We start from the raw sequence: 15,441 nt of genomic DNA on the forward strand, positions 1-15,441 counted from the left end.
CGGTGTGTATCCCTTTAGCCTGAGAACGTGTTAGTGGAGCAGACCTCTGCCCAGCCTGTGGTCAAGCTGACAGACTTCGGGGATGCCGTCCAGCTGAACAGCGGCCACTACATCCACCCTCTACTGGGCAGCCCAGAATTCTCAGCCCCGGAGCTGGTCCTGGGCCAGCCTGTCTCCCTGACCTCTGACCTCTGGAGCCTGGGAGTTGTGACATATGTGGTGCTGAGCGGGGCATCTCCCTTCCTGGACGAGAGCGCTGAGGAGACATGCCTGAACATCTGTCGTCTGGACTTCAGCTTCCCCCATGACTACTTCCAGGGTGTGAGCCAGGCGGCCAGGGATTTTGTGTGTCTCCTCCTACAGGGCGAGCCGGACCGGAGACCTTCGGCCACCGCATGCCTTCAGGAGCCCTGGCTGCAGCCATGGGACTCCCACCACCACCAAAACCAACACCCAGGATGCATCGACACTTCCAGACTCATCTCCTTCATCGAGCGGCGGAAACACCAGAACGACGTCAGGCCCATGGGCAGCATCAAGACCTTCCTTCACAGCAGACTCCTCAACCAGATATGAGCAGGTTAGAGGACTACAGTACCCAGAAACCACCGAGTCACATTGATGATCTCATCCTCTCTCAGCCAACTACGCCACTTTCTTAGAACTATGTTACCCAGCATCCTGCTGCTGCTGACTGCTGACTGCTGACTGCTTTTAATATTTTTGACTGACATTTTCCCCCCAAGAGATTTAGATACTTCCCTTCCACCCTCACCTTTGTATGGATGATGGCTATATGCCTGCACAAGAAGATGAACTATTTGAAAGTATTTCAAACTTGACTAACAGGGAAAACAAAGCTTTCTCGAGAGCCAGTGAGAACAAGCCTTGTGTTTGGATAGTATTACAAACCGATACTGTAATATCGGGTTGCTTTTGGTTGAATATAAGAAAAAGTTTTTTGTAATGAGAGATTACTTTTTGTAAAGAAAATGTATAGTGAAGAAACAAAGAAATGTCTTTATTCATATACCTTTTCAAAGGTTATTAAAAAGAATGAAAACAAAAATGAATGGGACATATGAACAAAGCACCACCGACCCACCACAGGGTTGTTGCTTTAGAACACTACTTCTAGAACCAGTTAGAGACCTAACTCATTGTAGTTGTAGTTGATTAACATACAATAAATCAGCAAATGCTTTGTACTGGCCTTGCTTATTGTATGGACCTTTAACAGTTAGTACAATTATGCTATTTTTAGTCAGACCTCAGCAGAGAAACAAATAAACAAGCAAGCAAACAAACAACTAAAAGCTATAACACTATTGGAAAAGCTCTTTAGATTTCTGATACATCCGCCTTACTCTGTAAATAATGTGTTCCTGCCTTCATTCTCTGTTTTGTTAGCTGAATAGAAAGTCCTGCCAATGGAAGAGAGGTGTGAGGGAGACTAACTCCTCCTCATGCCAATCAAATGACTTAAACCCTCACTACCAGAAATACTTATATAAATGCACTAGTATTTTGCATTAATTGCTCATGTGCAATGTTGCAGCTTTAACATGTATGCAACTATTTATGAAGACTTGTGTTGTATCCGTAATCTAAAAAGGCATGTACGTACCTGGTACTGCAGTAGATGTATGTATTGTGTTACTCTTTTCCGTATTAAGTTCAGTATTAATATCTTGGAAACCTAAAATGCAGGTTTCGCAAATAATGTAAAATAAGAAAAAAGATGTGTATCTCTATTGGCACTTATTCTTTCAGTTTGTCATTGTTTTTGTTTTATTTTCTGTAACTATACCAAAGTTAACTGTACTTTACCCTCTTTAAATGTGTTATATAATGTACCATGTTAAGTTATGAAAACCATGCTGAACCTAGAGATAGATGTTTACATTGGTTCACAGTGGCTTTATTTATTAGCGTTGTAAGAACGTTGTTTAGTGGTTGGTTGTTACTGCATACCTAATTAACATTTCAAACACTTCTCTTCTCAAGCTGTGCACAAAGTGGTGATTGTTGTGTAAGTTTGTTTGACTTTTTAAGTTATGTATTTTGCTAGACATTTGTGTTGCAATGATCAACATCTTGGTTTAACTTAAGATAAACTTGGGATAGCATTCTCTGCCTAGCCTTTGGTTTGAACCAAAAAAAAACTGTCCACAACATTGTACCAACGTTACAATAATTGTGCATGGACGTTGCGGCACTATTACCCTACCCTTTATCTGAGTGACCATGACCTAGCAGTTTTCAGTGAATTAATCATTGTATGAGTTCAAACAGATTTTAAAGTGCCAGTCAATTGGTCTGGAGAGGCGGACGAAACAGCTGTAGTTCCTTTTAAGCTTGACAAGGTTATCAAAGTTTCATGTCTATGTCAAGGCAGTAGTCACAGTGATACAATGAATGTGTTTGTTAACCTGTACAGTCCCATTTTGTGTCCTCTTATTTATTCATTTTGTAAAGCTGTACAGACATGGACGACGAACATGGGAACCTGGATGTAACCTCATCATATTTTATACATACTATGTCATTTTGAATGTTAAATGACTTATTTTTACTTTTGCATGTATATTTCTTTGTACAGAAATTGTGTTTACACATTACGTGCTGTAAATATTTTATTTAGTCCTCAGTTATTTTGCCATTAAACGTATGGAACATACCCTTGGAAGTTTTTTTCATATTTATGTATGTACAGTGCCTTCAGAAAGTATTCATACCCCATGACTTATTCTACATTTTGTTGTGTTACAGCCTGAATTCAAAATGGATTAAATATTTATTTTTTCTCACCCATCTACACACAATACCCCATAATTACAAAGTGAAAACATGTTTTTAGAATTTTTTGCGTATGTATTGAAACTTAAATACAGACATATCTAATTTACATAAGTATTCACACTCTTGAGTCAATACATGTTAGAATCACATTTGGCAGCGATTACAGCTGTTAGTCTTTCTGGGTAAGTCACTAAGATCTTTGCACACCTGGATTGTACAATATTTGCCCTTTTTTTTTTTTTTATTCTTCAAGCTCTGTCAAGTTAGTTGTTGATCATTGCTAGACATCCATTTTCAAGTCTTGCCATAGATTTTCAAGCCGATTTAAGTCAAACTGTAACTAGGCCACTCAGGAAGATTCAATGTTATATTGGTAAGCAACTCCAGTGTATATTTGGCCTTGTGTTTTAGGTTATTGTCCTGCTGAAAGGTGAATTTGTCTCCCAGTGTCTGTTGGAAAGCAGACTGAACTAGATTTTCTTCTAGGATTTTGCCTGTGCTTAGCTCTATTCCATTTATTTTTATCCTAAAAAAACTAACTTGCCGATGACAAGCATACCCATAACGTGATGCAGCTACCACCATGCTTGAAAAATGAAGAGTGATACTCAGTGATGTGTTGTGTTTGATTTTCCCAAAACATAATGCTTCAGGACATAAAGTTCATTTCTTTAGCACATTTTTTGCAGTTTTACTTTTGCAGTTTTACTTATTGCAAACAGGATGCATGTTTTGAAGTCATTTTTAATCTGTACAGGCTTCCTTATTTTCATTTAGGTTAGTATTGTGGAGTAACTACAATGTTGTTGATCCATCCTCAGTTTTCTCCTATCACAGCCATTAAACTCTGTAACTGTTTTAAAGTCACCATTGGCCTCATGGTGAAATCCCTGAGTGATTTCTTTACCCTCTGGCAACTGAGTTAGGAAGGACGCCTGTATCTTTGTAGTGACTGGGTGTATTGATACACCATCCAAAGTGTCATTAATAACTTCACCATGCTCAAAGGGGTATTCAGCGTCTGCTTTTTAAAATGTTTACCCATCTACCAATAGGTGCATTTCTTTGCAAGGAATTGGAAAACCTCCCTGGTCTTTGTGGTTGAATATGTATTTGAAATTCACTGCTCAACTGAGGGACCTTACAGATAATTGTATGTGTGGGGTACAGAGATGAGGTAGTCATTAAAATCATGTTAAACACTATTATTGCACACAGAGTCCATGCAACTTATTATGTTACTTGTTAAGCAAATTTTTACTCCTGAACCTTGCCATAACAAAGGGGTTAAAACTTTATGACTCAAGACATTTCAGCTTTTCATTTTTTATTAATTTGTAAAAATTTCTAAAACAAAATCTCAATTGAATACATATTAAATTCAGGCTGAAAAAGTCAAGTGGTGTGAAGCCACTGTATGTATATCAAGGACACAAGGAGTTAACTGTCAACAACTGTCAACAACTGTCATGTTTCTCTCAGATATGAATGTTTATAAGGTTATAACCTTATAAACATTCATATCTGAGAGAAACATGACAGTTGTTGACAGTTATTGAAGCAAAGAGAATAGGAGGTGTGTGTGGTGTCCACAACTTACTAACTGGATGTTTCTCATCTGAATCAGATCTCTATCGAAGATAAACAAGATATGAGAAACCAGAGACAGTGTTTGTGATCTTATCTCCAAGGTGCAGGCGTTGTGCAGTCAATTTGCACCAAAGATTATTCATTGGAAATGTGTTTGAAAAAGTACTGAACTGTTCTTTCCCCTCCCACTATTTCAAAAGGCACTTCAAACCAAAGTCATTCATGATGTTTAGAATGATTACCGATTAATGTAGGTGTGATATACAATACATTTCCCTTTCAGACCCCTCAGACTTAACTATGATGTTTGATGCCAGAAAAGATCATAGATGTTAACCCCATCCTCGGGTTTGGCTGTTAAGTTCAAGTCATTTTTGAATTACGTTTAAAAAACTCAGCAGCTGTCATGAACTATTAATGTCCAAAATCATCTGTTTAACCTAATTGATTGCTCAAATTATGAACTGATCTTGAATTAGATGTTTCATTCAGTTAATCATGTTGCTCATGCAGAAAAAAATTAAATGTAACAATTGATCAAGTGTGATTTTAAAAAGGTATACATTTGAAGGTTGTTTAGGGACAGTTCCTGTGTTTGTATTTAACCGAGGTGTAGTGCATGTACTTCCCTTCTGCCTTATCAGGTGTGAAATCAACAGAGCTCTTCTTAGAGCGAAAGCAGCTGCTGTTTTGCATGCAACCACAGCTACTGAGCCATCTCAGCAAGCTCAGGTGATCTTCAGCGATTTTATCCTGTTTTCAATGTTTTCACACACACAAAAATACAGTGGCTTCCCCACTAGGGGGCATACTGAGCTGGTGTTTAATAAGTGCGTCATGGCAATTGAACCTTGTGTCAGTCTATTACAGCAAGGCTCTGGATGATAACAGCAAATGGAAATCTTTATAACTTTATCATGTAGTATAGTTTCTGACCACATACACATATATATATATATATATATATATATATATATATATATATATATATATATATATATGTATATATATATATATATATATATATGTATATATATATATATATATATATGTATATATATATGTATATATATATATATATATATGTATATATATATGTATATATATATGTATATATATATATATATGTATATACATATATATATATGTATATATATATATATATATATGTATGTATATATATATATGTATGTATGTATGTATGTATGTATGTATGTATGTATGTAATGTATGCATGTGTGTATATATAAACTACCAGTCAAAAGTTTGGACACACCTACTCATTCCAGGGTTTTTCTTTATTTGTACAATTTTTTACATTGTAGCATAATAGTGAAGACATCAAAACTATGAAATAACACATATGGAATCATGTAGTAACCAGAAAAGTGTTAAACAAATCAAAATATATATTTTATATTTGAGATTCTTCAAAGTAGCCACCCTTTGCCTTGATGACAGCTTTGCACACTCTTGGCATTCTCTCAACCAGCTTCATGAGGTAGTCACCTGGAATGCATTTCAATTAACATGTGTGCCTTGTTAAAAGTTAATTTGTGGAATTTCTTTCCTTCTTAATGCGTTTCAGCCAATCAGTTGTGTTGTGACAAGGTAGGGGTGGTATACAGAAGATAGCCCTATTTGGTAAAATACCAAGTCCATATTATGGCAAGAACAGCTCAAATAAGCAAAGAGAAATGACAGTCCATCATTACTTTAAGTCATGAAGATCAGTCAATCCGGAAATTTCAAGAACTTTTAACGTTTTTTCAAGTGCAGTCGCAAAAACCATCAAGCGCTATGATGAAACTGGCTCTCATGAGGACCGCCACAGGAAAGGAAGACCCAGAGTTACCTCTGCTGCAGAGGATAAGTTCATTAGAGTTAACTGCACCTCAACCCAAATACAGTGGGGAAAAAAAGTATTTAGTCAGCACCAATTGTGCAAGTTCTCCCACTTAAAAAGATGAGAGAGGCCTGTAATTTTCATCATAGGTACACGTCAACTATGACCGACAAAATGAGAATTTTTTTTCCAGAAAATCACATTGTAGGATTTTTTATGAATTTATTTGCAAATTATGGTGGAAAATAAGTATTTGGTCAATAACAAAAGTTTCTCAATACTTTGTTATATACCCTTTGTTGGCAATGACACAGGTCAAACGTTTTCTATAAATCTTCACAAGGTTTTCACACACTGTTGCTGGTATTTTGGCCCATTCCACCATGTAGATCTCCTCTAGAGCAGTGATGTTTTGGGGCTGTCGCTGGGCAACACGGACTTTCAACTCCCTCCAAAGATTTTCTATGGGGTTGAGATCTGGAGACTGGCTAGGCCACTCCAGGACCTTGAAATGCTTCTTACGAAGCCACTCCTTCGTTGCCCGGGCGGTGTGTTTGGGATCATTGTCATGCTGAAAGACCCAGCCACGTTTCATCTTCAATGCCCTTGCTGATGGAAGGAGGTTTTCACTCAAAATCTCACGATATATGGCCCCATTCATTCTTTCCTTTACACGGATCAGTCGTCCTGGTCCCTTTGCAGAAAAACAGCCCCAAAGCATGATGTTTCCACCCCCATGCTTCACAGTAGGTATGGTGTTCTTTGGATGCAACTCAGCATTCTTTGTCCTCCAAACACAACGAGTTGAGTTTTTACCAAAAAGTTATATTTTGGTTTCATCTGACCATATGACATTCTCCCAATCCTCTTCTGGATCATCCAAATGCACTCTAGCAAACTTCAGACGGGCCTGGACATGTACTGGCTTAAGCAGGGGGACACGTCTGGCACTGCAGGATTTGAGTCCCTGGCGGCGTAGTGTGTTACTGATGGTAGGCTTTGTTACTTTGGTCCCAGCTCTCTGCAGGTCATTCACTAGGTCCCCCCGTGTGGTTCTGGGATTTTTGCTCACCATTCTTGTGATCATTTTGACCCCACGGGGTGAGATCTTGCATGGAGCCCCAGATCGAGGGAGATTATCAGTGGTCTTGTATGTCTTCCATTTCCTAATAATTGCTCCCATAGTTGATTTCTTCAAACCAAGCTGCTTACCTATTGCAGATTCAGTCTTCCCAGCCTGGTGCAGGTCTACAATTTTGTTTCTGGTGTCCTTTGACAGCTCTTTGGTCTTGGCCATAGTGGAGTTTGGAGTGTGACTGTTTGAGGTTGTGGACAGGTGTCTTTTATACTGATAACAAGTTCAAACAGGTGCCATTAATACAGGTAACGAGTGGAGGACAGAGGAGCCTCTTAAAGAAGTTGTTACAGGTCTGTGAGAGCCAGAAATCTTGCTTGTTTGTAGGTGACCAAATACTTATTTTGCACCATAATTTGCAAATAAATTCATTAAAAATCCTACAATGTGATTTTCTTGAAAAAAAAATCTCAATTTGTCTGTCATAGTTGACGTGTACCTATGATGAAAATTACAGACCTCTCTCATCTTGTTAAGTGGGAGAACTTGCACAATTGGTGGCTGACTAAATACTTTTTTTCCCCACTGTAAAGGCGTCACAGAGTTCAAGTAACAGACACATCTCAACATCAACTGTTCAGAGGAGACTGCGTGAAACAGGCCTTCATGGTCGAATTGCTGCAAAGAAACCACTACTAAAAGACACCAATGAGAAGAAGGGACTTGCTTAGGCCACGAAACACGAGCAATGGACATTAGACCGGTGGAAATGTGTCCTTTGGTCTGATGAGTCCAAATCACAGATTTTTGGTTCCAACCGCCGTGTCTTTGTGAGACGCAGAGTAGGTGAACGGATTATCTCCGCATGTGTGGTTCCCACCGTGAAGCATGGAGGAGGAGGTGTTATGGTGTGGGGGTGCTTTGCTGGTGACACTGTCTGTGATTTATTTAGAATTCAAGGCACACTTAACCAGCATGGCTACCACAGCATTCTGCAGCGATACGCCATCCCATCTGGTTTGCGCTTAGTGGGACTATAATTTGTTTTTCAACAGAACAATGACTCAAAACACACCTCCAGGCTGTGTAAGGGCTATTTGATCAAGAAGGAGAGTGATGAAGTGCTCCCAATTGAGATGGTTTGGGATGAGTTGGACCGCAGAGTGAAGAAAAAGCAGCCAACAAGTGCTCAGCATATGTGGGAGCTCCTTCAAGACTGTTGGAAAAGCATTCCAGGTAACTACCTCATGAAGCTGGTTGAGAGAAAGGTTGGCTACTTTTAAGAATCTAAAATCTAAAATATGTTTTGATTTGTTTAACCCTTTTTTGGTTACTACATGATTCCATATGTGTTATTTCATAGTTTTGATGTCTTCACTATTATTCTACAATGTAGAAAATTGTAAAAATAAAGAAAAACCCTTGAATAAGTAGGTGTGTCTAAACTTTTGACTGGTACTGTACATTGAAATCGATTTGTATTTTTCACCATGTAAGGTACAATTCAACATTAGAAAACGGCCTTCTTGGTCCATATGCTGAGATATAAGGGAAAATCGCGTATTCTTATTTATCAGGATGCCTATACCTCTGCTGTTACTACAGTAGGTGGCAGCATAGGCCTCTCCAACCCAGCTCCTCTTTAAATGTTCAATTTTTCTTCTAAAAAATGTAACTCTTGCAAAAAAAAAATATCTGCTGACAATCTCTTTAGGTGTTCGAGAAACACATGCTTTTTTTCCCACATCATGGAGCATGTGCACATTCCAAGTGATAAGTTGGATTTTGTTGGTCTTTACTTATATAGAATCAAAGTTAACCTTATCTGTTCCGTCTCACTGAAGAACCATGTAAAACGTTTTAGCAGACATGACATAGGACGATGGGCATTTCATAGAATAGGAGGATCATAGTATAAATACATGGTTATTGTATACATTAGATACAGTATATAGAGCTTGTGGGCATGTGGGCTGAGCAGACATAAAAAAGAATATGAAAACATTAAGCAAAGTGCATCTTTGTACTTGAGGCGCTATGCCTTTTTAGGGCTTTTTAGCTCCGACTCCTCTCGTAATGTACCAAGAAAAAAGTACTGTGGTTGGTTTGTATTATCTTATAAATAAATTAAAGTATAGTGGCTGGTGGGGGTCTACTTGGGGTGAGGGGGTCCTCAGAGAGACTGAAATGGGATGAGTGGAGGCCCCGCGCACACCTCAGAGAAATGTCTGATGCCCTCCCAGTCACCCATCCCAATCCCCCAGATATAGCCCCTCTCCGTTCTCACCAATAACCACCATTAAATCTGAGTTGCAATGACAAACAAGGAATACAAATGATTCTACATCCTTTCCTAATCTGTCCAGAACTCTTATTCATTTTACAATGGGTTTACAAGTTTTAAAAAAATACAATTACTTTGTAGTATAATTAAGTCCTCCTTCTCTCTCTCCCAAACCAAATCCATCCCTCTCCACCAGCCCCTTCTTGTTCTCCCCCCTTTACCCAACCCAAGCTTATCACCACCTCCCATCTTTACTCCCCCTTACCCCCCCAAGCCAAGCTTGTCATACCATCCCATCCTTACCCACCATTGCCCCCCCCCCCCCCGCGGACCCATTCTCTCCTGCCCTCCTACACATATTCATATTCAAATCAAATCAAATCAAATTTTATTGGTCACATGCGCTGAATACAACAGGTGCAGACATTACAGTGAAATGCTTACTTACAGCCCTTAACCAACAGTGCATTTATTTTTAAAAATAAAACTACAAAAAAAGTGTTGAGAAAAAAAAAGAGCAGAAGTAAAATAAAATAACAGTAGGGAGGCTATATATACATGGGGGTACCGGTGCAGAGTCAATGTGCGGGGGCACCGGTTAGTTGAGGTAGTTGAAGTAATATGTACATGTGGGTAGAGTTAAAGTGACTATGCATAAATAATTAACAGAGTAGCAGCAGCGTAAAAAGGATGGGGTGGGGGGGGCAGTGCAAATAGTCCGGGTAGCCATGATTAGCTGTTCAGGAGTCTTATGGCTTGGGGGTAGAAGCTGTTGAGAAGTCTTTTGGACCTAGACTTGGCACTCCGGTACCGCTTGCCGTGCGGTAGCAGAGAGAACAGTCTATGACTAGGGTGGCTGGAGTCTTTGACAATTTTGAGGGCCTTCCTCTGACACCGCCTGGTATAGAGGTCCTGGATGGCAGGAAGCTTGGCCCCAGTGATGTACTGGGCCGTACGCACTACCCTCTGTAGTGCCTTGCGGTCGGAGGCCAAGCAGTTGCCATACCAGGCGGTGATGCAACCAGTCAGGATGCTCTCGATGGTGCAGCTGTATAATTTTTTTAGGATCTGAGGACCCATGCCAAATCTTTTCAGTCTCCTGAGGGGGAATAGGCTTTGTCGTGCCCTCTTCACGACTGTCTTGGTGTGTTTGGACCATGATAGTTCGTTGGTGATGTGGACACCAAGGAACTTGAAGCTCTCAACCTGTTCCACTACAGCCCCGTCGATGAGAATGGGGGCGTGCTCAGTCCTCTTTTTTTTCCTGTAGTCCACAATCATCTCCTTTGTCTTGGTCACGTTGAGGGAGAGGTTGTTGTCCTGGCACCACACGGCCAGGTCTCTGACCTCCTCCCTATAGGCGGTATCATCGTTGTCGGTGATCAGGCCTACCACTGTTGTGTCGTCGGCAAACTTAATGATGGTGTTGGAGTCGTGCCTGACCATGCAGTCATGGGTGAACAGAGAGTACAGGAGGGGACTGAGCACGCACCCCTGAGGGGCCCCCGTGTTGAGGATCAGTGTGGCAGATGTGTTGTTACCTACCCTTACCACCTGGGGGCGGCCCGTCAGGAAGTCCAGGATCCAGTTGCAGAGGGAGGTGTTTAGTCCCAGGATCCTTAGCTTAGTGATGAGCTTAGAGGGCACTATGGTGTTGAATGCTGAGCTGTAGTCAATGAATAGCATTCTCACGTAGGTGTTCCTCTTGTCCAGGTGGGAAAGGGCAGTGTGGAATGCAATAGAGATTGCATCATCTGTGGATCTGTTGGGGCGGTATGCAAATTGGAGTGGGTCTAGGGTTTCTGGGATAATGCTGTTGATGTGAGCCATGACCAGCCTTTCAAAGCACTTCATGGCTACAGACGTCAGTGCTACGGGTCGGTAGTCATTTAGGCAGGTTATCTTAGAGTCCTTGGGCACGGGGACTATGATGGTCTGCTTGAAACATGTTGGTATTACAGACTCAGTCAGGGACATGTTGAAAATGTCAGTGAAGACACTTGCCAGTTGGTCAGCACATGCTCGGAGTACACGTCCTGGTAATCCGTCTGGCCCTGCGGCCTTGTGAATGTTGACCTGCTTAAAAGTCTTACTCACATCGGCTACGGAGAGCGGGATCACATAGTCATCCGGAACAGCTGGTGCTCTCATGCATGCTTCAGTGTTGCTTGCCTCGAAGCGAGCATAGAAGTGGTTTAGCTCGTCTGGTAGGCTTGTGTCACTGGGCAGCTCGCGGCTGTGCTTCCCTTTGTAGTCTGTAATAGTTTTCAAGCCCTGCCACATCCGACGAGCGTCAGAGCCAGTGTAGTACGATTCAATCTTATTCCTGTATTGACTCTTTGCCTGTTTGATGGTTCGTCGGAGGGCATAGCGGGATTTCTTATAAGCGTCCGGGTTAGAGTCCCGTTCCTTGAAAGCGGCAGCTCTACCCTTTAGCTCAGTGCGGATGTTTCCTGTAATCCATGGCTTCTGGTTGGGGTATGTACGTACGGTCACTGTGGGGACGACATCATCAATGCACTTATTGATGAAGCCAGTGACTGGTGTGGTGTACTCCTCAATGCTGTCTGAAGAATCCCGGAACATGTTCCAGTCTGTGCTAGCAAAACAGTCCTGTAGCTTAGCATCTGTGTCATCTGACCACTTTTTTATTAACCGAGTCACTGGTACTTCCTGCTTTAGTTTTTGCTTATAAGCAGGAATCAGGAGGATAGAGTTATGGTCTGATTTGCCAAATGGAGGGCGAGGGAGAGCTTTGTATGTGTCTCTGTGTGTGGAGTAAAGGTGGTCTAGAGTTTTTTTTCCTCTGGTTGCACATTTAACATGCTGGTAGAAATTAGGTAGAACGGATTTAAGTTTTCCTGCATTAAAGTCCCCGGCCACTAGGAGCGCTGCATCTGGATGAGCGTTTTCCTGTTGATTTATGGCCTTATACAACTCATTCAGTGCAATCTTAATGCCAGCATTGGTTTGTGGTGGTAAATAGACAGCTATGAAAAATATAGATGAAAACTCTCTTGGTAAATATGTGGTCTACAGCTTATCATAAGATACTCTACCTCAGGCGAGCAAAACCTCGAGACTTCCTTAGTATTTGATTTTGTGCACCAGCTGTTGTTTACAAATATACACAGACCGCCACCCCTTGTCTTACCGGAGTCAGCCGTTTTATCCTGCCGATGTAGCGTATAGCCCGCTAGCTGTATGTTATCCATGTCGTCGTTCAGCCACGACTCGGTGAAACATAAGATATTACAGTTTTTAATGTCCCGTTGGTAGGATAACCGTAATCTTAGGTCATCCCATTTGTTATCCAATGATAATGCATATGCACAGACACATACCCACACATACACCCACTCGCACCCTCTTGCCCACACACACATACACATCCATATACAGTTGAAGTCCGAAGTTTACATACACTTAGGTTGGAGTCATTAAAACTCGTTTTTTTTCAACCACTCCACAAATTTCTTGTCAACAAACTATAGTTTTGGCAAGTCGGTTAGGACATCTGCTTTGTGCATGACACAAGTAATTTTTCCAACAATTGTTTACAGACAGATTATTTCAATTATAATTCACTGTATCACAATTTCAGTGGGTCAGAAATGTACATACACTAAATTGACTGTGCCTTTAAACAGCTTGGAAAAATCCAGAAAATGATGTCATGGCTAATTTACATCATTTGAGTCAATTGGAGGTGTACCTGTGGATGTATTTCAAGGCCTACCTTCAAACTCAGTGCCTCTTTGCTTGACATCATGGGACAATCAAAAGAAAAATTGTAGACCTCCACAAGTCTGGTTCATCCTTGGGAGCAATTTCCAACCGCCTGAAGGTACCACGTTCATCTGTACAAACAATAGTACGCAAGTATAAACACCATGGGACCACGCAGCCGTCATACGGCTCAGGAAGGAGACGCGTTCTGTCTCCTAGAGATGAATGTACTTTGGTGCAAAAAGTGCAAATCAATCCCAGAACAACAGCAAAGGACCTTGTGAAGATGCTGGAGAATACAGGTACAAATGTATCTATATCCACAGTAAAAATAGTCCTATATCGACATAACCTAAAAGGCCACTCTGCAAGGAAGAAGCCACTGCTCCAAAACCGCCATAAAAAAGCCAGACTACGGTTTGCAACTGCACATGGGGACAAAGATCGTACTTTTTGGAGAAATGTCCTCTGGTCTGATGAAACAAAAATAGAACTGTTTGGCCATAATGACCATCGTTATGTTTGGAGGAAAAAGGGGAATGCTTGCAAGCCGAAGAACACCATCCCAACCGTGAAGCACGGGGGTGGCAGCATCATGCTGTGGGGGTGCTTTGCTGCAGGAGGGACTGGTGCACTTCACAAAATAGATGGCATCATGAGGAAGGAAAATTATGTGGATATATTGAAGCAACATCTCAAGACATCAGTCAGGAAGTTAAAGCTTGGTCGCAAATGGGTCCCAAATGGACAACGACCCCAAACATACTCCCAAAGTTGTGGCAAAATGGCTTAATGACAACAAAGTCAAGGCATTGGAGAGGCCATCACAAAGCCCTGACCTCAATCCTATAGAACATTTGTGGGCAGAACTGAAAAAGTGTGTGCGAGCAAGGAGGCCTTCAAACCTGACTCAGTTAAACCAGCTCTGTCAGGAGGAATGATCCAAAATTCACCCAACTGATTGTGGGAAGCTTGTGGAAGGCTATCCGAAACATTTGACCCAAATGTAACAATTTTAAAGGCAATGCTACCAAATACTAATTGAGTGTATGTAAACTTCTGACCCACTGGGAATGTGATGAAAGAAATAAAAGCTGAAATAAATCATTCTCGCTACTATTATTCTGACATTTCACATTCTTAAAATAAAGTGGTGATCCTAACTGACCTAAAACAGGGAATTTTTACTAGGATTAAATGTCAGGAATTGTGAAAAACTAAGTTTAAATGTATTTGGCTAAGGTGTATGTAAACTTCCGACTTCAACTGTAACTATTATTGACAATTATTGACTTACATGCTATATTTCCTCTTTTATATTGTATTTTCAGTGTCCATGTATGTCATTGGCATAAGCTAGTTCTATCATTACTTCCTAGAGAAGAACAGTTACTTGGGGACAATAGAGTCTAGATTATATTGGTGGGAGGGGAAGGAATATTGTCTCAATTTAAGATAAACTGGTCTTGGGCATCACTGTATGTAGCCTAGTGTGCTTATCTGTTTTATCCGCTTCTGCCTCTCCTCAGTGCACTGGGCTCTCTTTCAACTGGAAAGGTTTCCTGCAATGTTCAGGGCTTCATCAGCGCTTGTGAACTCCAGTCTCTGTGTTCCCTTCCATATCCACAGTTCTGCTGGGAATCGGAGTTGAGAGTTAATTCCTTTTTACTCCAGTGACTGTCTGATCAGAATGAATTGCTGGCAGTTTTTCCTCAGCCTAGCAGACAGGTCCTGGATGAATCGAATGGACTGGCCCTGGACCTTGATGTCCTTTCCCCCGTGTCCTCAGAATGTTGACGTTGATATGATAGTTCCACAGTTTAAAGATTACCATGCGAGGGTATTTAGCGTTCTTCTGCTTCACGCTGATCCGATGGCATCGCGCAGGTGATCCATCCACGCCAAGCACCTCCGATATCAGCTTGATCACGTAGATGGAAAGGTCCCCTTTTTCCTCGTCTTCTGATAAGGAGAACATTCTCATATTATTTTGTCTCAATCTGTTTTCTAGCTGATCCAGTTAATCTTCTAGTTTGCACCTTTGTTTCCAGAAGGCCAATTTTGTTGTCTTGTTCGTCCACGCGCCTTTCCAGCAAATCTACTTTTTTAATAACA

General features: G+C 41.1%; 1 protein-coding gene across 2 annotated transcripts in view; it reads left to right on the plus strand.

Moving 5' to 3' along the window:
- LOC311140690 (triple functional domain protein-like) overlaps window positions 1-2,680 on the plus strand; it is a 78,880-nt gene extending 76,200 nt beyond the window's left edge. For both annotated transcript variants that reach the window (XM_084175867.1, XM_084175868.1), the window contains exon 51: window positions 19-2,680. In XM_084175867.1, the coding sequence (XP_084031993.1) occupies window positions 19-576 (558 nt within the window). In that variant the 3' untranslated portion in view covers window positions 577-2,680. The remainder of the gene's footprint in view (window positions 1-18) is intronic.
- Window positions 2,681-15,441: the final 12,761 nt, after the last annotated feature.

The sequence above is a fragment of the Coregonus lavaretus genome (assembly GCF_964263955.1).
Source record: "Coregonus lavaretus genome assembly, chromosome: 13".
NCBI lineage: Eukaryota > Metazoa > Chordata > Actinopteri > Salmoniformes > Salmonidae > Coregonus > Coregonus lavaretus.